This window comes from Zootoca vivipara, chromosome 6 (genome assembly GCF_965207765.1).
Source record: "Zootoca vivipara chromosome 6, rZooViv2.hap1.1, whole genome shotgun sequence".
NCBI classification, from domain to species: domain Eukaryota; kingdom Metazoa; phylum Chordata; class Lepidosauria; order Squamata; family Lacertidae; genus Zootoca; species Zootoca vivipara.
The window spans coordinates 19311844-19337774 of record NC_142589.1 but is presented as its reverse complement, the minus strand read 5'-3'; the positions used below and the strand labels follow the sequence as shown (position 1 = coordinate 19337774).

Genomic DNA, 25931 nt, shown 5'->3' with positions numbered 1-25931 from the left:
TTTGGGAAGGATATCCCCCCCCCCCCCGTATTGCATTAGAGCCCGTCGGATGCTTTTCCTCAACTGTCTAAGAAGAGCCTGCTGGATCAGATCAGTGGCCCATCTTATCCAGCATCCTGTTCTCACAGCTCAACCAGATACCTGTGGGAAATTGCAAGCTGGACCTGAGTGCAAGAGCACTCCCCTGTCCTGTGGTTTCCAGCAACTGGTACAGTAAGCCCACAGCTTACGTAGGGGTTATGTTCCTGGCAATCGTGCCTAAAGCCAAAATCATGTATAGTCAAAACCCACTGGGTTCAATGGGGGATTGGATTGCCCAAGTCATTTGCCCCCCCCCCCCGGAACCCAGCCCCCTTTCCACCCGCTTTGTCACACGTGTTAAGCTCAGTGTGCACAAGTTAAATGTGTGTAAGTTGGGGGCTTACTGTATTCAGAAGCAGTGTTGCCTCCAACCATGGAAGCAGAGCATAGCCTCCATGAATTTGTTTGATTCTCTTTTAAAGCCATCCAAGTTGGTGGCCTTCCCTGTCTCCTGTGTGGGGTGAGTTCCATAGTTTAACTATGCGCTGCCTGAAGAAGTGTTTTCTTTTATCTGTCCTGAATCTTTTAGCATCATCAGTTATCCACGAGTTCTAGTGTGATGAAAGTGAGAAAAACTTTTCTCTTTCTACTTTCCCCAGGCCATGCATAATTTTTTAAACTTCTACCATGCCACCTCTTAACTTGCCTTTTTACAAACCAAGAAGTCCCGAATGCTACATCCTTTCCTCAAAGGGAGGTCGCTCTGTCCCTTTGCTCATTTTGGTCTCTTCTGCTGCCAGTGTCCCCCACGTGCTTACAGTGCTTCACTCACATTTCTCAGCAATCATATCTTCTAGGTTTTTTTTGTGGCAAGGCTACTAGTAATCTCCCATAGTACAGGTGTATATTATCCTCATGGTGCGGGCTTATCCTCTCCCTGCATCTTTGCCAGTTCATCCTTTTGATCCATGGCTCTTCCGGGGCCATGGGGGCAAAAAAGCAGGCACGAGACTTCACCGTATTGGATAGTTTTAATAGGGTGAAAACTATTCCAGTTATCCGGCTTCATTTTGTTAGTCAGATGCATGGCTAACAGCATACTGAGGAATCGAAGATGGTGGGCTCCCTCTGCATACCTCTCACGGCTTCCAAATGGCACATGTACGTGGGGGCGGGCTGACAAGTTATTTATTACCCGCCACCAGAACTCCATTTGACCCTGCAGGATTTTCATTAAGCCCTTGCCAAGTTGGCATGTGTGTTTGGGATAGACTTTCTCCCCAGCTGTAAACAGGTTGCTAAATTAACTTGTGGCAGACAGCTGGCTGGGATATGTTGATGTCTGCACTGTTTACTCTCTCAGGTCCTCTAAATCCATCGTCTGCTGGAGCAGACTGTGGACTAGTGTTTTGAGATGAGCACTTTAAGGATACATAATATCCTTGCATTGTGCACATTGCCCATTTCAGGGATCGCTTAGAAGGTTTTGCAAGTTATTCCTCAGCCGCTGCTGCTCACATTCAGAAGGCCGGGTTGTGTCCAACACTAGTGCTGCTCAAAGTCGACCCATTGAAGTTAATGGACATAGTTTCAGAGTATAAACATAGTTCGCTCTGATCAGGTTTCCATGTATTTTAATTATTTAATGCATCCTGCCAATGGAGAGGCTCTGTGGTCCCATCTCTCTTTCCCTCTCTTTCTCCCCTGCAGCCTGATGACAGTTGAGGGAGGATCATGACCCAGTAGCCATTGATAGCCACCTCCTGCATATATTTGTCTAGTCCTATTTTAAATCTGTCAGAGTTGGTGGCCACGATAATGATTGGCAGGCATTACAACTGGGAGGGGACTGGAATTCCCATTGCTTCTGATCACTCAGTTTTGTAGCCTTGGGAGGTGCCTGGGTTCCAGGTTACGGTACTGGAACATGGGAAGCTGCCTTGTACTGAGTCAGACCCCTGGTTCATCTAGCTCAGTATTGTCTGCACTGACTGGCAGTGGTGCACTGGGCTTTCATGCAGAAGTTTTCCCAAGTCCTACTTGGAGATGCCGGGACTTGAACCTGGTACCTGCTGCATGTAGATTAGGCGCTCTTAACCATTGAGCTACAGTCCTCCTCCTCTCTCGGTTTTGTCGCAAGTGGTTTCTACCAGCTTCATGGATAGAAGACTTGCTTTTGCATAGTGGTGCACACCTAGTGACTGTCATGTTGTACCTTCATAGATTTGAGGCTAGCCCACTGTAATAAACGTTTTGCAGGACTGGGAATGATGTTTAAGGTTTACTGGGAATGCTCCCTAAATGTGCCAAATCAGTCCGTAAGGGCCTAAAGCAAGGAGATATTGTTGGCAGTGAAATTCTGTTTCTTTGCAGATTCGACTTCTGGAAATATTTCTTTTCCAGACTGGCACCAGTGGCTAGGGATAGTGTAGAGGAAGCTTGCAAACACTGTTGCCTAATGTGAGCTCTCTAAATTGGGTGGGCTGTAAGTCCAATAGATAGATAAGCTAGTATTAATTATGAAACAGTTGCATGCAGTGGTATTCACTTGGGTGTTCTAGTCACTCGCTTCTATAACTGGGTTCACAGCGGCAGGTCTTCTTAACCTGTGGCAATAAATTGTATCTGAAAGATCCTTTTCTGATGTGTCTCCTGGTAAGCTAATAGGACTGTAAAAAAGTGAAGAGTGTGCTAACAAGTTCCTTTTATGTGACTCTTGGATGATTTCTGGTAATGCTAGCTATTTTAAGAAGGCAAGTGATACCATTGAGGAGAGTTTATATTCCTGTGAGGTGCTGATTTTAAAGGGAGGCTCCTTATTTCTTACACTGATATAGTTTTTAAAGCTGTTAGTTTTACTCAAATAGTTGTAGCTGATTGATGGGACGGAAAGGGTTAACTTTTCCTTTATAAGGCTGAGGCATTAAAAATTGTCTGAAGTCTTCCAGATGTTGTTGCGTTGCATCTCCCATCATCCTCAGTCAGCATGGCTAGCGGTCAAGCATACCATGAGTTGTAGTCCAACAACAGCTCTAGGGAAAGCATTTAAACATTAAATTCCCATGCCCGCTTAACTTCTAGCCATTGAATGCCAGCCCAGACAAGAAAAGTCCTCAGAAAACATCTGGATGGTATTTGTGCCATGAGCTTTAAAAGATTTGGGAAGTGCATTGCACAGTGGTGGGGCAGCCACCGAGAACCAAATTATTGAGAAGCTGTTTGCTGACCAAAATATACATGTTATTGTTATAAGACATATATTTACTCTCATGCATCTGCTAGACAGCATGTAGAGCTGAGGAGTGAGCCACTCCTATTTATTTATCATGTTTTGTTTCCTATCCTTTCTCTAAGAAGCTGAAGCCAGTACTGTATACAATGGGTTATCTATCCCATTTTATCCTCACATCAACCTTGTGAGGTAGGCTGGGCTGAGAAGGTGGGACTGGCCAAGGCTATTTAGTATGTTTCATGCAGAGCCCAGAGCCCATTTCAGTCCAGCATTGTAATTCCTCTGCTACACACACACCCCTCTTATTTTGCAGGACGGGTGTGAACTTAGTTGTATGATGCTTGTATTTGCACACTAAAAATGCTCCAGGGTCGCTGCTTGACTCATTACCATTTGGAGCAATGTTTGTGCTCTGAATGGGCCACTGGAGCTGCCAGCGGTAGTTTTCCCTCTTTCAGCGAATACTTGGGTGCCCTGTCGCTCTAATCCTTAGTAACTGTAAATGGCTATATTGGTTGAAAAATACTTTCTGTCGAGGAATGTGTGCTGCGTAATCCCCTGAAATCCTGTGCTGACAGACACAGCTATGTAAGGAGGCCCAGTGACCTAGTCAAGTCTGGGACAAAAGTTGACAGTCACTTGAGAACACAAGGTTGTTAAGCGTGGGTTTTGTGTAATGAAAATGGCCAGTCTTGCCACCTGCCTGGGGTTGTCAAAGCTTGGGTGCAGCTCCTTAGCCCAGCACTTCAGACTGTTTTATCGCGTTACTGTCTAAATACCTCTTGTTTCTCAGCTGTTTTTAGGCTATTTGAAAAATGCTGCTTCTGCTTCGCCTCCCACCCTTCCCTGCCCTGTGCTGCAAAACAACAGCTGTATGCTCCTCAGGCACCTTAGCAGTAGGATGTGAGTTTGGAAATTTTAATTAAGTCCGTAACCCCCACATTTGGGGGTGGGGGTGGGCGGGAAGGAAAATCTGTTAGGGAAAAGCTGGCTAAAAGCCCCTGTAGTGGCATTTGCTGGGATTTGCACACCCACACCCCGCATTACAATCTGTTGTTAAATTTCTCACTTTCTCGATCTCGTACTTAAAAGAGGGCTGACTAGAGAGAATCTCATGGTGGTAGGTGTTGGGTGCCTAAGTGCTTTGGCATTATCTGCAATGCTGGAAGGTGGGAGCAGGTTGACACATGAATTGTGGATGATCTGCCCTCTTGTTGTTCCTTATCACTGTAAGCAGAAAGGCTAAATATTTTTCTTTTAAAGTAAACATTCAGGGAAACGGTGTTGGCACTGGAGCCCGGCCTGTTAGGGTGAAGCTCACACAGCCCCACCAACCTCAGCCTTTCCTAATGCAGTTGCCACCTCACTTACAGTCCAGAGGGTGGCACTGCCTATCACCTTCCTCCTCCTTAGCCTCAGTGTTGCTCCTTGCAGAACTCAGCAGAGAGGAGGATGGGGGCAAAACCAGAATTTCTTGGCTCTGCCTATCGGCAAAATCTGGAGAATATATTTTGGAAACTGCTCTGTAATTTTCTGAACGGTTTATAAATGGATCTAAGGATATCAAATAAGTAGCAGGGGGCCATCCCTTTTCGCCACTTGTCTACGAGTGTGTCTTTATCATCATGCACTTGCTTGCAGATAGGGCAGTCTTTACCAACCTGCTGCCCTGCAGATGTTGGACTACAACTCCCACTGACTACTGGGGAAGATGTGAGTTGTAGGCGAACAACATTCTTGAGGGCACAAAGTGGGCGAAGGCTGAGAAAGGGGATGCCTCTTTCCAGCCTAGATTTGAAATCACCTCTGTAGCTCCCTGATCATCCCTAGATTTTCTTGGGCAGCGTACTGCAATCTCTCTTCTGCTGAGATAAGCATTGTGTTGCTGTTTCGAAAGAAATATCCGGTTTCAGGAGTGTAGTCTGAAATTTATATTTTGGCATGACTGCAAACAAGCTGATGAGACGATGGTCTAAAAAGCCTTTCACTGGCTCAGACCCAGAATTAATCTTTTTTTTAGTGGACATAGAAAATTATTGCTTGCTACCTTGTGATTAATGTTGCATTGCTGAGGGAAACTTCAAACTCGACTAAAAGTATGCGGATTGAAAGAATAGAGTAGGGATAAGGAACCTAAGGCACAAAGGCCAAATATGGCCCTCCAAGCCTCTCTACCTGGCCCTTGGGACTTTAACTATGCCCCACCTCTTTCTGAGCCACACTTCCTCTTTCCAGGCCACACCCTTCACTGGCCCTGCCTTACAGCCTCTGTTGAGTATTTTTGCCTGGCTTGAATGTGCCCTTGAATGCTAATAATTTGTTTATTTATTTATCTCACAAAATTTGTACATAGCTTGATTGTAAAAAAATAAAAGTACAGTAAATAAAAAAGGTATATGCTACTGATTCCTTTTGTGAGAGGGCTGGAACAAGCAAAAGAGATCAAACACCTAGGCCCTTGCACTTGATGGTAATCAGCCCCTCCACTCTGACTGTACCTCACCCTGCCAACCACCACTGAAATTGGGGAGGCATCTTTACCACTCCCTGCTACTTGCCCACCCAGACACTTTAGAGCATCATTATTCACACACACACCCCATTTACAGCTGGGAGATTAGGGCCACAAGATAGTAAACCAGTGTTTCGCAAACTTGGGTCTCCAGCTGATTTTGGACTACAACCCTCATTATCCCTAGCCAGTAAGACCAGCGGTCAGGAATGATGGGAATTGTAATCTGAAAACAGCTGGGGACCCAAGTTTGGGAAACCCTGTAGTAAACTAAAGCCCAGCTATATGTGCGTTCCACACTTTCAGAAGCTGTTGCTGCCATGTGGGTTTCCAGCTTAGTCTAAGGAGCGTTAACTACATGTATGTCTGGACCAGGACGCATTTTAATAAGGCACTCATTTCATCTGTTTCCACAAGTGCTGCAGTGTGGCAGGAGAAGGCACCAGTTGTTTTTTAAATAAGATACGTATTTCTGATCAAGCACTTTCTCCTGCCACATGGCAGCACTGGTTTTCCTTTAGTAGTAATGCTAAGTTAACACTGCATGTGTTGCTCTGTGAATTGCCATTTTAGGATTAACAACATGCAATATTGCCATAATTAAGTATAAATCAAAAGTGAAAACACAAAAGTGCACCCCATGATGCAGCTTGGGAGTCGGAGATTGGGGTCACAGGTGTGTACCAGTTGAAGACCACTTTTTTAGAACTTTAGGGAAGCACCAGTTAAGATACTTGAGGGATGTAAGTTTGCTTTTGCTTGTGTGCTGGGAAGAAGGTACCTGAAGCAAAACTGCCATATGTCTTCAAGTTTTGTCCTCTAGTTTGGTTCCCCATTCTTTCTGCAGAATGAAAACCACGCCGTTGTCGAGTGCGGAAACGAAGCTCAGTGGGTTCTGTATAAAAAAACATTCCCCCTGCATGCATTTCATCTGCAAAGATAAACAAATGCTTCCTCTGTCTCTTTCTCTGTTTCCAACAGCTGCGGATAACTGTCTGGTCCTTGTGTACAAAATCTGTGTCTTATATCAAGTATCCCAAGGCCTGTCAGCAGGGTAAGTGGAGTTGACCTATAAAACAGGAATGGTTTTTTAAAAAATTATTATTATAGCGAAGATTGCTATGATCTGGGGATATCCCATATCCCCTTCAAATGATATATGTCTACCAGCAGGAAGGGTGCTGATATGGCAGGGTAACTGTAGTGTATGTTTTTGTCCTCGTGAATGTTGGTGTTCAAAAGTGAACAATCCCCTCTTGTTCCCAAGCCATATTCTGTCAGATGCAGGCACCTGTTGGACTGGTGGAGATCTGTGGAATAAAAATCCAAAGTCACATTAGGGGTGTGTGAGCTTTAAAGTACACTCCTGACTTCAGTGTAGGTAAAGTTTTGGAGCAGGAAGTAAGTCAGGTGAGCAGCCTGATATTGTTAAGCCAACATGTGCAGGCTGACTGGAGGACAGAATGTCTGAGAATGTGTAGTATTATCTTTCTGTTACCACTGAATAACCACAACCAGTTCTGCTCACATACATGTCACTATGAAGTGGTGCTTCTGTTCAGGGGATATAGCACTGAAGAGAGAAAGGTTTTTTGCCCCTGGTACAATTGGGGAAGGCCTTGTCACACATACGAAACAACAAAGGTGTTTGGGTAGAAGAACAATGCCAACATGGAAGATACTTCCTGACACTTACTTCCTGATACTTACTTCCTGATACTTACTTCCTGACAGTAAGAGCTGTTCGGCAGTGGAATTTGCTGCCAAGGAGTGTGGTGGAGTCTCCTTCTTTGGAGGTCTTTAAGCAGAGGCTTGACAGCCATCTGTCAGGAATGCTTTGATGGTGTTTCCTGCTTGGCAGGGGGTTGGACTGGATGGCCCTTGTGGTCTCTTCCAACTCTATGATTCTATGATTCTATGATTCTATATGTGTGTCAACTTGAAAAATGTGGCTGTTCATTTCTACAGGCCTTGGTGATTATGTCCTATCTCCGCTGTTGGAGGCAGTGTGCCTCTGAATACTGGTAGCTGGGAATCACAGGAGGGGAGAGCTGCTGTTGCACTTGAGTCCTGCTTGTGGGCTTCCTGGGGGCATTTGGTTGGCCACAGAACTGGAAGCTGGACCCTTTGGCCCGACTGAACAGCGCTAATTTTAGGTTCATATTCCATTGGGCAGCCCATGCAATTTAATTAAATATGACGTTTTTCTCTTTCTCCTCTGTATTTACTATGTTCTTGCACACACATGAATATGAATACCATAGGAGAGGCTGAAAATGCTTTGAATGGCATGTGTGGAAATGTTCAAGAAAAGTGGAAGGGTTAAAGAACGCACTGAGAAGTAGCTTCATCTTGCAAAAACAGTATCTCCCTGATATCTGATCTCAGGTTACATGCACCCAGTTGTTTTTGATGACTATAGTAGTTATTACATAACCAGTCTCATGAATCTGCTGTTAGACTGGCTCTCCTCACTCCACAAGATATGGATTCTTTGTAGTTATAAGTGCCAGTTTGTTACTCAAATCATGTGCCTTAGGGAAGTATTCTAATATCTCTTGTCTAAACTAGAGGTGAGAATACTAACCTCCACCCCTCCCCTTACATAGTTCATAGCAGTATTTTGAATTAAACATTTGTGGTTTTGTGTGGCCTTTCAGAAAGCATTTCTTACCTACATAAGACAAAAACAGCTGGGAGTCAAGGGTCCTGGGTCAGGGTTTTGTTTTCCTTTCACACGCAGACAGGGTTTCCATTACTTGGTCTTGACAGTAGCGGAGTTTGCAATGGTGGCACTTCAGGGCCTTGAAGAGTCGAATGAAAGCAATAGACCTCCACTTCAGAGCAAGTATAGTGTGTGTGTTATGCAAGGCCTCTCAAGAGAACAGGAACTAAGCAGCAACAAATATGCCTTAAGTCATACTCATCCATCCTCAAAATAAAAAAATAAAAATGCCTCTTCTGTCCAGGTTTTGTTTTTCTTTGGGTTTGGCCCATTCCTTGGCTGGTATTATTAATTGCTCTATTTCCCTCTCTCCTAAGTGCTGCCGTTTTTGTGTGTGTGTTTGGCAGGAATAGCATTCACAAAGGATGGACGGTACATGGCCTTGGCAGAGAGGAGGGACTGCAAAGACTACATCAGCCTCTTTGTTTGCAGTGATTGGCAGCTTCTGAGGGTACCCCTCCCACCATTATTAACCTTCCCCTTGTAGGCTCCCGTGTGCCTTGTACCCTTATAGGGCCTGTGCAGATGTAATGTTCCAAATCCCTTTAATGATAAGGAGTTAACCACCAGTTTGTGCCTTTTCCTCCCACCTCGTTCAGTTTGGAAATTCTCTTTGATAGGCTAGAGCTGGTGCTGTCTTTAACCATGGTTAATGCTAATCCTCCTGGGAATCCAGAGGACTTACAGTGGTACCTCGACTTACGAAGACGATCCGTTCCACGTAAGATTGTTGAAGCGCTCGTTCTGCGCATGCGCCGACCGCGCGCACCGCTTCTGCGCAGGTGCAGAACGTGCGCATGGCGAAAAGACTTCCGGGTTTGTCGACTTCGGAAGTCGAAACCTTTGGAAGTTGAGTCGTTCGGATGTCGAGGTATGACTGTATTCCAGGGGAGAAGGCAAAGTAAGACAGTGAATTGTAGGGGTGGGGAGCAGGCTAGTTTTTTTGCAAAAAGTGAGAAGAATAGTGCTTGAATATTTTTGCTTCATGTCTCAGGTTCTACAAATGCTAGAACTTCAGGGCTAGATTCACCTAGCCAGTTCCATTAACCTAAGGCCTGTATAAGCACTTCCTCATGCACAATGGGGCTTTCCGCCCTCTGAAATTGGCTCAGGGAGTGTCAGGAAAATATCCCCAGAACAGCAAGGAGGGTGTGTATGCTTGCACAGATAGAACAGTTGGAAGAGCGGGATATTGAATTCCACTGTTAGGATTGTATTCATTAATGGATACAAGTTGCTCATGTCACACACACACACACACACACACACACACACACACACACATTTTAAAAAGAAAGCTGGGAATCGGGATTATAGTTCAATCAGGTATGGGGCAGGGGGACACCCCGTGGGTGCCCACAATCATTCTTCTCAAACTGGTCCAATATTCATAAATGAATATAAACTATTTATTTATTTGCGTAATGTATTTAGAATCACATAATTGCGGAGTTGGAAGGGACCCCAAGGGTCATTTAGTGCAATCTTCTGCATTGTAGGAATCGCAGCTAAAGAATCCCTGACAGATGGCCACCCAGCCTCTGTTTAAAAACAGCAAATGAAGGAGAGTCATTTACCTCTTCATCTAAGCTGTTTTCCACATCCTAAAATATCACAGATAGCCAAGTCAAAATAATATTGTTTTTTTTACAGTACCTCATATAACAATTATGTAAGATGCCTTCTTGAACATTAGTAGAAATGGAAACAGCTCTCTTAATGGGGACCATATCTATGGGCAGATCCAAGATGTAGCAGTACAGCAGAGACAACCAGCCCCCACCCACCCACTATAGAAGCATAGGAAGCACCTGCATCTCTCACTTCTGCTGTTTCCCCACCTTAATGTCACACTGAAATTATTTCCTTTGTTTCTGTTTGGAAGCATTTTGATACTGAAACACAGGACCTGGCTGGGACAGAATGGGCCCCGAACGGCTGCGTGTTGGCGGTGTGGGACAGCTGCCTGGAGGTGAGGGGAAACTGCCAGTGCCTCAGTGGAGGGATCTTTTGTCAAACCCATTGCAGCGTTTCAGAGCAGCTGCATCCATATTGATTTAATAGCCCACATGGAAATGTGGCTGAGAGGTGGCTTTAACGAGAGCATTATCTAGGTAATGGCCTCTTGAGAACAGGCATGGATAGTCTGTGGCCCTCCAGATGTTGCTGGGCTGCAATGCCCAATGACTGACAATTAGCTATGCTGCCTGATGGGATCTGGAGTTCCAAACAACATCTGGAGGGCCACAGGTTGCCCCTTCCTGTCTCAAGAGATGGCCTTTGCACCAACTTTTTGAGCACATGCATTCTGTTGCTGGGATCTGAATGTGAAAACACTTTGAGATTTTGCAAAATGCAGAGAAGATTCTCTTTCTTTAGTGCTTAGCACTCAGCACTTGGGTGTGGATAATTGACAGGCCGTGCATATGCATTTTTGGACTGGGGTGGAGGTTGCTTGCTTCAAGACCTTCAGATGGGACAGACTAAAACTCTTAAGCCATTGCCAGTCTTAAACATGTAAACCTTTTATTTCAGTATAAAGTTTTGCTGTACTCCCTCGATGGGCGTCTGCTGTCCACATACTGTGCTTATGAATGGTCACTAGGCATTAAATCTATCGCCTGGAGCCCCAGCAGCCAGTTCTTGGCAATCGGCAGCTATGATGAAAAGGTAAGGCTTCTGAAGCCCTGCCAAAGTTGAGTTTGTGCCACAGTACTCTCTCTCACTCACTCTCTCTCTGTGCGTGTGTGTTCACCCTGGGCTTTCTCCTCTCTTAATCAGGTGCGCATTCTGAACCATGTGACTTGGAAGAAAATTACAGAATTTGAGCATCCTGCCAACATTGCTAGCCCAAAGATAGTAAGTAGAAAAAGAAGAGTGGTTGGCTCATGCTGCAGGAAACACACTTGGGGGGCACTGAGACCTCTTATAATGATAATACTTGGTATTTGTATAATTCTTCAAAATGTTTTCAGCAGTCCTTACAAAACTCTGTAAGGGCGGTCAGTATCATTGTCCCCAGCAATGAGGGTGCTCAGGCTGTGTGGCCTGCTTGCTTAAGGTCATTTAGTAAGCATGCAGCTGAGCTGAGATTTGAACACGGGTCTTCCTGTTCACATCTCAGCCTTTTAGTCACTTGATGTAAACCAGCCAAGTGCTGGTTAGTATAGACAGCTTTGATAATTATTTTCTTTTTGTTTGTTTGTTTGAACCAAAAACATATGCAGATTCAAGGGGAATCGGAGATTAGGAGAAATGTGATTCACTGCCTTGGTTCATGTGTTCTTCTTCCTGCTCTTCCTCCCCCATGGAAATGGTTTTTAAAACATGGACACCCATGCTGCAGCTTCTATTCTGCAAATTCTCTTGCATTTCTATTTCTCTTTACATCACACAGTCTGGATATCCATGTTCTCATTTGTGTTAGAACAATAGTCGAGAAGGATTAAAGAGACTTCTCACCCAAACCCCACATCCTGTTTATCCTTAAGTTTCTGTTTTCATCTGATTACATCCCCACCACTCAGACCTTGCTTACAACCATGCTTTCCAGCCCAAGCGTGGATGATCTAGCAATGTGTCTCCTATAAAGAGGTGCAGGGCTGACTTGCCTTTCTCTTCAGATTGTCTATAAGGAGGTGGAGAAATCGCCAGCAGTGGAAGTGGAGAAACTTGCCTTCCCCCCTACCAAGAAAATGGCAAGCTCTCTCTTCAGCACGAAGAGCAAATGTAAGTCAAAGCAGGGGCCGCGTGTACAAACCCACGTTATTACTTGTCTGTTTACTTACTTAAAAGTATTTGCAATAACTTTTACTCTCTTCTGCTGCTCAAAAGACCCCCATAGTGAAATACAAGACGTTCCCTCTGCTGATGCATGTGTAATTGTTTTTAAATGCTAATCAAACACTTTGCAAGGTCCCCATTGGGGCACCTGATTGGGCCCTGAATTGAAGCAGTGGGAGGATGCACACAGCCCTAGTACTCTGTGTGCATAATATTAAAAGGAAGTTTATTCCAGGATCCATAAAATAGAATGATCTGTGGTTTAAGTGTCATTATGACTCTTAATTTCCCCCCTCCTTCCAGATGAAATTGCCCAGGTCCCAGTTTCTTTGCATCATGTCAAACCTGCGGTGGACCGAGCAAATCCTAGAATTGGAGTCGGAATGTTAGCTTTTAGCTCAGATAACTGCTTCCTGGCGACCAGAAATGGTTAGTATCTCAAGAGGGGTGAATGAGGACCAACGTGTATCCTAGTGACTTCGAGTTCAAGTCCTGCCTCTAGAATGTACTCATTGTATGGCTTTGTGTATATGACTCACTTCCCATGTTTTAGTTTGGAAAGTAACTGCCCCATCTTACATGGCAAGGGTCTCTTTAGTAGGAGTGACCCATTGTGGAGGTTTCTCCAGTTCAGACTGAGCAGGGTGATCAGTGGTTAGCACATGAAAATGCTCTTACATTGAGCACAGGGACCTAGCAGCTGTAATATTCAGCACTGTATGTTTTCATCATGACATCAGCCAGTAACTTCTGTGAAGCTATGTGTTCTTATCTTGTTTTATAAACATCTTGATTAGCTTGGAATATGAATTCTTGTTGACTATATTTTAAATATTTTGTTGGAAGCCGCCCGGAGTGGCTGGGGAAATCCAGCCAGATGGGCAGGGTATAAATAATAAATTATTATTGTTATTATTATTATTATATGCTTTTGAGGATGGACCTTAAGAGAAAAATGAAACACGTCTCTCTCTCTCTCATGCCCGTGCAATAATAACACCGTGAAACACTTGCTCTGGGAGCATGCCCAGAACATTCCACCATAAACTTTGTGAGGTCTTGTCCTGCAGAATGGTTTGCACAACCTGCCACCTTATTGCCCTCATTCTTGACCACTGGGCATGCTGACTCGGGCTGATGGTTCCTAAGAACACTTGGGAGGCCACAGTTTCCCCACCCATGGCACAGGTGGTTCGAGCAATAACCAGCAATAAACTGCAGCTTCTGGCTTGTCTTTAAAGACAGCTCAATTTTAAATGCATTGCAAGTAATCTAGTATGGCTGTAACAAGCAGATGGTTAACTGAGGCTCAATGGGCTTCCTCCAGGTTGCAGCCAGTGAACTAGCCAAAGCTAGTAGAATGCATTCCTGGCTGCAGATGCAACTTGGGCATGTAGAAATAACCCTGGTTCCAGGAGGAACTCCAAACTCTGTGCTTGGTTCTCTAGTATTTGGTGACTAACACAGTACCTGGTTCCAGAACAGGTTGTTTATCTTTATCCAGATTAACAAAAGATCAAACTCACTGCCTGATGGGCTTTGCAGTAAGCTTTCATTGTGGGTGGTTGCTGAGGTCTGTCTGCCTCAGTTCCATAGACCAATATTAGTACAATTGTGAACCAGGGACTGATTGCATTGTGTGCCTGTATTGTACCTTTAATTGCTGTTTTGCGTCTAACAGATAATATTCCTAACGCTCTTTGGATCTGGGATGTCCAAAAGATGAAGCTGTTTGTGATCCTGGAGCAGCTGTGCCCCATCCAGCTTTTCCAGTGGGATCCCCGTCAGTCCCGGCTTGCCATTTGTACTGGGAGCAGCAGAGTGTACCTCTGGTCCCCAGCAGGATGTGTGTCTGTACAGATACCAGTGGGAGGTAAGGAAGCTCCAAACTGATACTGCAGACAGGTCAGGCCTAGGGGCAATTTTGCTACAGTGGAGAAGGGTATCCTTGAATGGGTTGCCATTACCTACTGGGCAATTAGCAACAACAGGTTTCGTTAACATTTTCTTAAACTGGGAAGCCTTTTTGTAAACTGGCTGATCATTTCCACGTCTTTAATATACAGCTCACATTCTCTAGATGTGTGATCATTTCAACAACTCTAGGTCAATGCTTGGATTGATGTTGCCACATCAGAAAGGAACTGAAAGCAGTGTGCTGGTTGGCCCTCATTTGGTTCTTAAATATGCAGTGGTGATTAAATGTATTGAATGTGACAGTGAAAAAACAGGCAGATGTCACAACTGGAGATTAAGTCTGTGCTAATCTCCAAAATCATATAGATCATACTTGCATTGCTGTCATGAAGCACACGGTGTGTGTGTGTGTGCGCGCACACACACACACACATATACATTGGTAACTCTACTTACGAATTGAATGCGTTCCGAACGCACATTCGTAAGTCGAAAAAAATTGTAAGTCGAATCCCATAGGAATGCATTGGGAGAAAAAATTCGTAAGTCGAAGCACCCTATCTAAAAATTCGTAAGTAGAAAAAATCCTATCTAAACCGCATCCAAGATGGTGGACGGAGCTCCATTCGTAAGTAGAGATACCACTGTGTGTGTAAACCTTCTCAGAGTAGGACTAACAGTGGAATTCAGCCCATGTCAAGGTTCAATCCTTCACATCTCCAGTTAAAAGGAGTAGTAACAGGTGATGAATGAAACTGTCTGATGGAGACTCTAGAAGAGAGTCACTGCTAGTCAGAACAGACAACACTAGGCTAGATGGTCAATCTGATTTGATCTGAGTCATCTTCCTACATCAGCTGCTACAGCACACATTCTAGAGTGCTTTGTGCACTTTTAAGATACTGAAGAAAACACAAAGGAATCCTAAAATCTATTAGGATTATTATGATCTTAATCATCCTTTCAAATTCTGAAGCTGTGACCAAATCAGCCCCACCCACAACCAAAAGGGGAGATATCAGGAGGTCTAAGGTTTGCAGAACAAATATATGTATTTGAAGAACCTCAAAACAGCCCAACGAGTTCTGAGCATGCTTAAGAGGCCACAGGATGTTGACTATCTTTTATCTGAAGGGGAGGGTATCATAATGATCACCTAGCAAAATGTGTGTAAAGGGTTATTTGCCATTAAAATTTTTTGCTCCATGTCCACAGGTGACTTCCAGGTGACTTCTCTGTGCTGGCACTCCAGTGGGGACTCTCTGGCTCTCCTGAGTAAGGACAATTTTTGTATGTGTTACTTAGATAAAGAAGAGGAAGATGTGAAATAGCTACACCCAAAGCTAAGCTGGGTTAAAACGGAAGCCTCGTTTTAGTCTCCAGCATTGCAAGTGGAGGGGGAGGGTGGAGAGAAACTGCTGCTGGGCTTAGTTTGTATATAGATGTATGGAAGCTTGTATTTGCCCTTGATGCACTTTAAACAGCTAAGCAGTATAAAATGTTATGAAATAGTGAGAAAGCAGGTGTTTTAGCTTTAAACTTCTAGATCCTTCTACAACATAATGTATATCTTAGTGTGTAAACTACCTAGTTTATTTTGAAAATAAAATAAAACATTTTTGTTACATAATGCTTTATTAAAACATGGCTACAAGGGTGCCATTTTTTTCATTCTTCAGAGTATGAACAGTATGTGCTGTTGCCTATGAAAACTAAAAATTGAATGAAGGTGTGCAGTGCTGACTTATAAAGGGAAAGCTCTCAGGTTAAACTCAGCACCTGAAATGTTCCCAGAAGTGGTCTGCCTGAAGCAGGACTTGGGCTAGTTTTGAAGGGCCTGGCACTTGCCCCTTCAGTCCGCCACTCACTGTTACGGATGCAGTCAATGATAACCAAGGCAACAATTTGGATAGAAGAGCTGCTTGTCACGTTGACTGACTTAGAAAACACAGAACTGCTTGGATCAAGAGCAAGGAGTGCAGTTCATTTGATTCCACCCCACGCCTCCACTGCAGTTCCTTGGTAAATGGAAAACAGAAATGAAGAAAAGCTAGGCAGTCTGTATATTAGCAGCTGCAAACATCTACCTGTTTGTTAAGTAAAGTTACCCAATTGGTTGTTTATATATATATACATACATACATACATACATACATACAATTAGCATACAGCCTAAAATCTCCAGCCAGTTTGTTCTCCCCAGTATGCCTTGGTACTACACAAACCACACTTAACAAAACCTCATTTGAATGCCTGCTACCCCCTCCTACTCTTACCTACTTAAGGTAAAGGCTGTTACCAGATGCAGACACAGATGGGAACAGTACCAGCCAATTCTGCCCCCTGTCCCGTATTTTTACTATATAGCTGGACAAAGAGGTCTGTCAACGCAACCCTGCACATCATTTTGTAATTACGGTACGTTAGCTGGTCTAATAAATTGAATTCTGATAAGGGCTTTAGGTTAAAAATGCTTTTCTTTGGTATACAAAATAGTGTAAGAAGGCCACTGGCAGCACTCAATGTAGTAAGTGTGTGTCTGTGTGTGCTTTTTTTTTTACTTGTTTCCCTTCCATTAAACAATGGTTTGCTCTTCCCTGCCCAACCTTTGACCCAGTACTGTTGAACCTGCCACAAGGAATAGATAACATTTAAGATTCACATTTACTTTGTTTATTAAGCTTAAATATACCTTGCTTAAGACAAAAAAGGTCATGCATTCTGTTCCATTCCAGCACCATATATTTTGACACAAATTTTCAGAGAGGAAAAAAAAATGGTTCAGAGAAATAAGCGCTATAAAACATTGGATTACCAGTATCAAAGCGGGATTTCTTGCATATTAGTGACAAACTTTCAGTAAGCATAGAAAGATTCAACCAGCAAAGGTGACACAGGCCGGGAGCCAAAGCTTATGTGCAGGCACTGGGAGGGCTGGCATGGTTGCTATTTCCTCCCTTCTGGCAGCATCTTATCTTATGGAATGCCACTTGGGAAGATCCTTGACCTTTTGGGATACCTTTTTGGAGGAAGGGTATGAGGAGTTTCCGATAAATCCTTATGCACAAACCTCACATGGCCCTTTGGATCCCAGCCAGAGAACATTATTCATGCAATAGAGCAGAAAGTCTCTATATACTTGACTTTTAAGAGATACAGGTTTGTCTAGTTTTAAGGAAATGTCCATAGTCTTTTCTCCTAGCCCTCTTATTAGAGAGGTACTTTGGTGCCATTCATCTAGTTTAGATTAAAACAAAGTAGAAAGCTAATCAAAAATTCCCTTTTCCTGTAAGATAAAAAAACTTGATCCCATGTGGCAAAAGTTAATATAAAAATCAGACACTGCTGCTTGTGTGTTCACAGTGAGACTTCTTTGGATATCTGACTGCAACGAGAAGCTGTAGCTAGATGCATTTGCATCTGACTATAGAAGGTTATTAAAGGCAACTACCATCACTCAACCACATTTCCACTCAAATGTGCAGTCTCCAAAGATAAACAGAAAATAACTTGGGTTCCGACAAAATAATCACATTAGCAAAACAGTTCACAACCTGTCAAACCGACAGGTGCTCTCTTTAAATCAAGAGAGAGAGAACTTTTATCCCTGCAAAACAGAACCTCAAGCATATGTAAATAGGACACTTGCAAAAGTAATAGGTTTACTGATAAGAGTTAAAAATGAAACCATGCTTCAAAATATACAGGTGGCTTACTTGAGACACACTGACAGAGGGAAAGAACTTTTCACTGGAATATTTATTTGACTCACCAAATGAATTTTATGACAAGCAGGACTTCTATTAGATGAGCTGGAAACTCCTCTATTTGTTCGTCTCTCTCTCTCTCTCTCTTCTTCCAGGGACTTGATAGGCAGTGATCTCTCCACCCTTTTTTTGGAAGCAGACTTTTAAAATCCAATTTTGCCTCTTGTCATTGAATAGCCCAACTTGGCCTCATTATTGATGAAAGACATCAATCCCACATAGGTCTCAATGAGAAGAGGGCGCTCCAGCAGCAGAACTCCATTTGCCCTCCCAGGCAGAGGGCACTCCTTGTGGGCCTTCTTCACAGCTTGGATCAGTTGAGTTTTGAAGTTCTCCAACTTAAAAAACAAACACAAACCATACCTGTTAATTATACCGATGTCACGATAGTCAGTAAACCAACACTGCAGAACTTCTGTATCCGTGTACAACTAAGCGCTTTTTTTTAACCCCTCACCAGAAGTATGCCATGAAATAACAGGTTTCATTCTAAGTCCATAACAGAAGGATGTAAGAAGCCATACAATTAGCACAGCCAATGGGACTTTGGAATAGGGCTTGTTTCTCAAACAGCATCCCTCCGTGCCATATGGCAAGTTACTTTTGAAAGCATGGTGACTCTCAAGAGTTTGTTGGCATAGCAAGTGTATCTGCAGTATAAAAGAACGACCCTCACAGGATGGGTCCAGAACCTTAGATGTACCTACAAATTTATTTATTTGAAAGTCTCAAGACCTTTCAGTTGGCATCAAGTTGTCTATACTGCAAACTCTTGTCTACCTTTCTTGGAAGCAAACCAAACAACTGTCCTTTGCATGAATGCTTAGATGGGTGGATTTTGTGCTAAGAAAACCAAAGAGAAGACACACATTATTTTTTAAAAGGCAAGTGGAGAAGGAGTCAGTAGCAATGGAGAACAATATTAAGGCAGCTAAAATCAACCCCAGCCCTTTCTCCTCCAAATCAAGCCTTTACACTTCCATCAAACCCTCAGAAAGGGACTTCCGGTCTGCCGCGCTGGAAAATGGAGGCGCAGAAACCTCGCGCTGCGAGGTTTCTGGCATCGCGGAGGGGGGGGGAAATCCGCGGGGGTACGCGGATCCCCGTAAATACCCCTGGTTGAGCGTCCAGGGGGCAAATTTTGCCTGGCGGAGCTCCAGAAGCGACTCCTCAGCTGCCCAGGAAGCCCGCAAGAGCCCCTGAGAGCCAGCCGAGTGGCAGTCGCGGGAGCCATTTTAGGCATACCATCGTTACCTCCAAGAAGCGAAGCTCCGAGCCTCCAACCTGCAGGCGGTGGATTCTTCCTGAAAAAGTTACGATCTGGACGAAGTAAGTTGAAACCAATCAATTTGAAACAAGAATTTGGCAGTGGGAGGCGGAGATTAAAAAGGGAAGTCATCTCCCCCCGACTGAGTAACTAAAGATCGCAGCAAGCTAGAAAACCCAGAAATGCTGTAAAAAGAGCTTTTTCCTGAGGCAGAGTAAAGGAAAAAGTAAGCGGTGTATTTATCTCTGCAAAAGACTGAGATCCAGCATGAGAAAAGCCCCCTGCGAGCCTGGAGTCGGGTCAAAGGAAAGATCAGTCAGTTTACTGATTAATGTCACAATACAAAGGAATGTGTCTGGCTGAATGTGAGAGACTGAGAGCTGTAAACAGTGAAAGAGGATTTGTTTTGCCTTGAGGCTGCTCAGTATTGACTCTGAGGAAAAGAAGGAGTAAAGAGAGAGATTCTGACCAAGTGGGACTGGATTCTTGGCTTTTTGCCTATTTGTTCACTTTTCATATATATTGGACTAAAATTTCAACTCCACGGCCGGTCTGTACAAAGATGGAGGAGGTTTTAGACAAAGGAATAGGAGAGAAGGTTCCAGAGAGTGGACAGGAAGTCACACAGTGGGACTTAATATTGGCAACAATTTTGGATCTTACTAAGCAAGTGAGCATCTCCAAGCTTGATGTAAACTTTCTGAGAGAAGAGACTGTCGAGACATTTGTTTTTGACTGTAAAACACAGGATCCAACAGATATAGAAGATCAGGAGAAGGGAGAAGAAAAAAGATTGGAAGACCAGGACTGTGCTGGAGTGACGTATGTAAAAAACATAGAAGAGGAGAAAGATAATACTGAAGGACAATATGCTGAACCAATGGATTTATTTCCTGAAAAGAACACTGTTTTACTGGTGGGAGGGGTGGAACAGGGAGGGAAAGTAGGAGAAAACACTGTTTCACTGGTGAGAGAAGTGAAACAGGAGAGGGTAAAAGCAAAAAAGCACCCCAAAAAAGAGGTTGGGAAAATCAGCGCCCCGGTGAGAGAGGGGAGGACACAAACAGTTGGGGGGCAGAAAGAGGATGAAAAGGTGCAAAGATACAAAGTGATGGGATTACAGAAGAGGGGGGCAAGAGTTCGGCAAAAGTTGGTATGGGACAGACTAGGGGTGGGTTGAGAGGTCTTGGATCATTTGGTATTGTCTGAAATAATATGGTCTGATCTCGGAATGTATTAAGGATTGTATGAAGAACCTGGCTGATTCATCTGGAGACTTCGATTCCAGGGAAGGGGGGGTGGGAACTTTGTTGTGTGGGTGGAAGTAAATGGGTAATAAATTAGGATGTTAATCTTATATATTTTTGGGTAAGGGAAAGAGATTAGGGATTAGATAATAATAATTTTGGAGAGAGGATGTTAAGAGAAAAGAGGTTAAAGTACAAGGAGAATGGATAATAGCAATGAAAAAGATGAAAAAGTTGAAATTTAGAAAAAAGAATGTGAAGTTAGAATGGGAAAATGCGAGAACTATTTTTAACAATAAGAACTCAAGAAGGGGAAATGAGGAAGTCTGAATCTGTTTTTGTTTTTTGTTTTTTTTGTTTTTTTGTCGTTTTTCTTTTTTGTGCCTTTTTCTTTTTTCTTGTATTTCTTGTTAAAATCTAATAAAATCTAATAAAAATTATATTTAAAAAAAAAAAAAAACCCTCAGAAAGGACGAAGTGTAGGATGCTGGTATCTGCAGTATAAAAGAACGACCCTCACAGGATGGGTCCAGAACCTTAGATGTACCTACAAATTTATTTATTTGAAAGTCTCAAGACCTTTCAGTTGGCATCAAGTTGTCTATACTGCAAACTCTTGTCTACCTTTCTTGGAAGCAAACCAAACAACTGTCCTTTGCATGAATGCTTAGATGGGTGGATTTTGTGCTAAGAAAACCAAAGAGAAGACACACATTATTTTTTAAAAGGCAAGTGGAGAAGGAGTCAGTAGCAATGGAGAACAATATTAAGGCAGCTAAAATCAACCCCAGCCCTTTCTCCTCCAAATCAAGCCTTTACACTTCCATCAAACCCTCAGAAAGGACGAAGTGTAGGATGCTGGTCTGTCCTTATGTACAGTGGTACCTCGAGTTACAAACGCTTCAGGTTACAAACACTTCATGTTACTAACCTGGAAGAGTTACCTCGAGTTGAGAACTTTGCCTCAGGATGAGAACGGAAATCGTGTGCTAGCGGCACAGCGGCAGCAAGAGGCCCCATTAGTGAAAGCATGCCTCTAGTTAAGAACAGTTTCAGGTTAAGAAACGACCTCTGGAATGAATTAAGTTCGTAACTAGACGTACCACCGTACTAAAGTTCTGTTATGATTTCTACCTAAAGAACTTGACCTCGACTAAAGTCACCCAAAGAATGCACATATGGCAACACCTTACTTGACAAAGAGATGCAATCTTTTCATCAGCATCAGCCATCGGATGTTCTGTGAAGGTGGCATATGGCACATTTGTGGACCATGGGTTCCATCTATTTATGAAGGAGGCACGGCTTTGTTTATCCCACTGGACTCTGATTCCAAAGCCTTCTCGTCTGAAAAAGGGAAAGATTGTATGCTCACTCAAGCTCCCCCTTCAGTCATGCAGTTTCTGTGAACCCTGCAACCATTTAAACTGTGTTATGGGAAAGCAATGACACAGAACCTATATAAAAATATGTTACACTGTGAAATCTGATAGTTTTTGTAGTAATTAAAGATGCATGAGGAGCTTAAATGGAGATCCGGAAGCTAGAAGCTTAAGCAAAAAGCTGCTACAGTCCATATCTACTGGAAGACAGGAGCTAACAACTGCAAGTCTTCTTTAATGTAGTGGGATTTACAAGATAGACAAAACAAAGAACAGGAAACAGAACCAGAACCCACTTGTTCAGTGATTTAGGAGGAAACTCAAATTCTCCAATCGAAATTGTATCAACGGCATTAAGTGATATTCTAGTCACTTGCTGGCACTGCAGGCTGATGAAGTCATATTTACAGATCAAAAGGGACCAATCAGTAATGAGAACCAAGCGCTCCTTCTCATTGTTCCAGTGATCAATTCTGGAAAGGGGAAAAAATAAAGATGAGTTAGCATGGTTTATCTCCCTAAACTTAACACAGATGATAAACTGAGGAGGGCTTTTAAGAAATAAATAATTTGTACGCATGCCCGTCCGAGTTTAAATCGAAAGTCTATTTTTACTGCAATTAGATACACACTAAAAGGTTTGTGGCATGATTAGCTAATCCTGAAATCAAGAAGTATAGAATGATAATTCACCGTAAAGGTAAAGGGACCCCTGACCATTAGGTCCAGTCGCGGACGACTCTGGGGTTACGGCACTCATCTCGCTTTACTGGCAGAGGGAGCCGGTGTACAGCTTCTGGGTCATGTGGCTAGCATGACTAAGCCGCTTCTGGTGAACCAGAGTAGCGCACGGAAACACCGTTTACCTTCCCGCCGGAGCGGTACCTATTTATCTACTTGCACTTTGACATGCTTTCACCCTTGCACCTTCTAGGGCAGAGGCAAAAGTGGGCAGAGCAATGGATATGATCCTTATCTTTGAACCATACATTCCAGCTCTGCAAAAGTCAATAGGTCTGGGTATTCTACCCCTGTCCATCCTTCTTGCAGACAGGCAAAGAAGCTGGATCTTAGTTCAATAAAAATTCTAGCAAGGCAAGAACATGCAAGGAGCGGGGCTTGTGGGAGTCCTGAGGGTCAAATGGAGAGGCCCGCAGAGTCACCTTTGGCCTCTGGGCTTGTGGTTTCCCACCCCTGTCTTACTGCCTGGATTAAAACAAGTCAGTCTGGTTCCTGCGCCTGGTCATTCTGTTTACATCTCACCCTGCTTTTGGGAGCCCTGGGGGTGGCATGGTCAAGTGCTTCTTTTAAAGAGGTTGGAGTCAAGAACTTTGTAAAGATTGCTCCTGCCAGATCACAAGATCTTCTGCATGCAGTTTGGCTTGCTTTTCTGATGTTAATTGAACCACCACTCCTAAGTTTCACCTGTTTTGTTGGAAAGAATGAAAGGATGGAAACTGCACTGAAACTGCATATCAGATCTGCTACTTACTCAGTCAGCAGCCATACACTCTGCACTTCTCCATCTTCAGTTGGCATCACCACCACTCGTATCTCGTTCACTGCCTGCTCTATTGTTCCTGGCTAAATAAAAACAAAAAGGAAATAAATTTTCCCCAGTTAGAGTAATATTGACATATTCTCACCCCTAACAGAGCCTCCATACACAATTGCAGTCCCCCCCACCAAAAAAATTACACGCCTTGCCGATCAGAAGGTCGGCGGTTCGAATCCCTGCGACAGGGTGATGTTGCTCGGTCCCAGCTCCTGCCAACCTAGTAGTTCGAAAGCACCTCAAAGTGCAAGTAGATAAATAGGTACAGCTACAGCGGGAAGGTAAAAGGTGTTTCCATGTGCTGCTCTGGTTCGCCAGAAGCGGCTTTGTCATGCTGGCCACATGACCCAGAAGCTGTACACTGGCTCCCTCGGCCAGTAAAGCGAAATGAGTGCCACAACCCCAGAATTAGTCACGACTGGACCTATTGGCCAGGGGTCCCTTCTTCTGTCTGCTTCCCAGAGCAGTCTGCCCCTAGAGCGGCTTTCTTTCCCTTGAAAATTAATTTCCTTCTCTTGTCTTTCTTCTCACCACAGTTGCAGTCTACTCTGCTAAATATTCCTCACTACCCAAAATTAGAGAGACCTGGTCTGAATAAGAACATTGGATTCTTATCTCATTATACATGATAAAGCTTTCTTTAGCCATCTCACCCATTGCTTTTTCCTACAAGACCAATTGCAGTCTTTAACAGTCAATAAGTTTACCACTCCTATCAGCCAATCACCCATTCCCACCAGCCTTCTGAGAAATACCCCTCCCCACCCTCTGACTATACATAAGGGTCTGGTGACTTCCGTTTCAGTGTATCTGAAGAAGTGTGCATGCACACGAAAACTCATACCTATGACAAACTTAGTTGGTCTCCAAGGTGCTACTGGAATGAATTTTTATATATTTTTTTGTTTCGACTCAAAATTATGTGTCCTTTGGTCTCCTCTCTTCTGCCCTCCCAAACAAGAGCCTCCAGCCACAGGGGCGGCCTACCCAAATATATTTTCCTTTCAAAAGTAAATTTCTCTCTGCCCTCTTCTCTCCATAACTGCAGTCTAACAACCCCCACTCCATCGAGCATCCCCCTCCTACCATCCAAAATTATGGAGGGAAACTGCACTGAAACTCCAAAACTTTGTGCCCTTGGATAGCTCAGCTGGTTGGAGCACGGTGCTGAGGATACAAAGGGCGCAGGCTCGATCCCCGTGTGGGACAGCTGCGTGTTCCTGCATTGCAAGGGGGTTGGACTGAATGACCTTCAGGGTCCCTTCCAAGTCTACGATTCGGCGATCCTCTTCCGCTCCCGCTCCAGAGTTTCCAAGCCACGGTTTCCCACTAGAATATCCCCCTAACCGCGCCCAGAATCGCGTGTCCGTTTCTCTCTCCTCTCCCTCCCCCCTCCAAAGAGAGCCTCCAGCCACAGTGGCAGTCTACCCGCAGAGGAGCGCCCGGGCGCGAGACAGGTGGGCGTGGCCTCCGCCGCTCCCTCCCCCCTCCTCACCCGGAAGACGAAGTACTCCTTGAGGCGGCCCCCGCGGGTGGGGTTTCGGACGCTGAGGGGCCGGAGGGTCTGCCTGGGCGGCGCCTGCGCCAACAGCGAGGCGGAGGGCGACAGCTCTCCCGTCGGCGTGAAGGGCACGTCGGCCTCGGCCGCGGGCACCAGCAGCGCCGCCCCGCCGGAGCCCTCGCAGGAGCCCGGCCCGACGCCTTCCACCGAGTCCCGCATCTGCAGCATCGCGCACACCGGCGCCCAGCGCGCCAGGCCTCTTCGGCGGCCGCCTCACAGCAGCGCCTTCTGCGCCTGCGCGGCGGCGGCGTGCAACGGCAGCCTCTCTCCTCTTTCCCCCGCGCGCCGTCCAACGGCCGTCCTGAGGGGCGGGGACTCGGCAGCCCGTAGACTCACGCGGAGAGGGAAATTAGACTCATCACCTGTGGAGGTCGAAGGCGCAACTTCCGGGTCGGCTTCCTTCATACGTTCCACGTGTATCAGCTGCTGGGGGATGCTCAGTGCCAGGAGAGTTGTTGCTGCTGGTGCGCTCAGCACCTGCTTGCTGGCTTCCCGTAACGGGCAGCTGGTTGGTCGCTGTGAGAAGCAGTTTGCTGGACTTAGGTGGGCAACCTTTGCCCTGATCCAGGGGGGCTGTTTTTGTAGTTCACGATTGAGGTTGCCAAGCCAGGGTGGCCACCTGTCACGAATGCCTTCGTTGAGATTCCTGCATTGCAGGATGACCCGCTGAATCCCTTCCAGCTCTAGGAGCATCCCAGACCCTGAGATGTCAGGAATCAGATCTGACAATGTTTAAGTATTGCTCACAGCATAGCACGTGGAAAGGAACAACAGAGGATGTTGCTGTCTGTGCTTGCTGTGAACTGCCCTTGCAACAGCCAGTGTTCAGTGCTGCAGGCATTCAGCTCCCTTCTGACTTCACCATCTACATCTCTACCCTTTCACTAAAACCAATGCCCAGGTTTTGATTTGTCCGAATACCTGGAGCTCCTGTTTTTATTGGTTTTTAACATGCTTTCCTT

The 25931-nt window shown here is 44.6% G+C and overlaps 2 protein-coding genes across 5 annotated transcripts in view; one reads left to right on the top strand and one right to left on the bottom strand.

The window, feature by feature from the left end:
- The window catches only part of WRAP73 (WD repeat containing, antisense to TP73), a 33920-nt gene extending 17272 nt beyond the window's left edge, over positions 1–16648 (top strand). For 2 of the 4 annotated variants that reach the window (XM_060276163.2, XM_035117822.3), the window contains 9 exons: positions 6747–6819; positions 8838–8941; positions 10376–10462; positions 11026–11160; positions 11272–11349; positions 12114–12219; positions 12577–12702; positions 13955–14146; positions 15406–15833. In XM_060276163.2, the coding sequence (XP_060132146.1) occupies positions 6747–6819; positions 8838–8941; positions 10376–10462; positions 11026–11160; positions 11272–11349; positions 12114–12219; positions 12577–12702; positions 13955–14146; positions 15406–15521 (1017 nt within the window). In that variant the 3' untranslated portion in view covers positions 15522–15833. Of the gene's footprint in view, positions 1–6746; positions 6820–8837; positions 8942–10375; positions 10463–11025; positions 11161–11271; positions 11350–12113; positions 12220–12576; positions 12703–13954; positions 14147–15405; positions 15834–15869 lie in introns of those variants that run through there. The other 2 variants (XM_088671678.1, XM_088671677.1) reach the window with 2 other exon arrangements.
- Positions 16649–16847: 199 nt separating this feature from the next.
- Positions 16848–25205, bottom strand: TPRG1L (tumor protein p63 regulated 1 like). Its single transcript, XM_035117823.3, has 5 exons — positions 24904–25205; positions 23346–23437; positions 22150–22326; positions 21665–21818; positions 16848–18295 (listed from the first exon to the last, which is right to left on the bottom strand). Exons 1-5 carry the CDS (start codon positions 25135–25137, stop codon positions 18101–18103), a joined length of 852 nt encoding a protein of 283 aa, XP_034973714.2. The 5' UTR covers positions 25138–25205; the 3' UTR covers positions 16848–18100.
- Between the last annotated feature and the right edge of the window lie 726 nt (positions 25206–25931).

Excerpts from the sequence above, each read along its gene's own strand:
- TPRG1L (XM_035117823.3), bottom strand. The coding sequence starts at position 25,137 with ATGCTGCAGATGCGGGACTCGGTGGAAGGCGTCGGGCCGGGCTCCTGC. Across the intron at positions 22,327-23,345 it reads AGTGTATGGCTGCTGACTGA|AATTGATCACTGGAACAATG; the intron begins GTAAGTAGCAGA and ends TCCCCTTTCCAG. Across the intron at positions 18,296-21,664 it reads AGATTGCATCTCTTTGTCAA|TTGGAGAACTTCAAAACTCA; the intron begins GTAAGGTGTTGC and ends TTGTTTTTTAAG.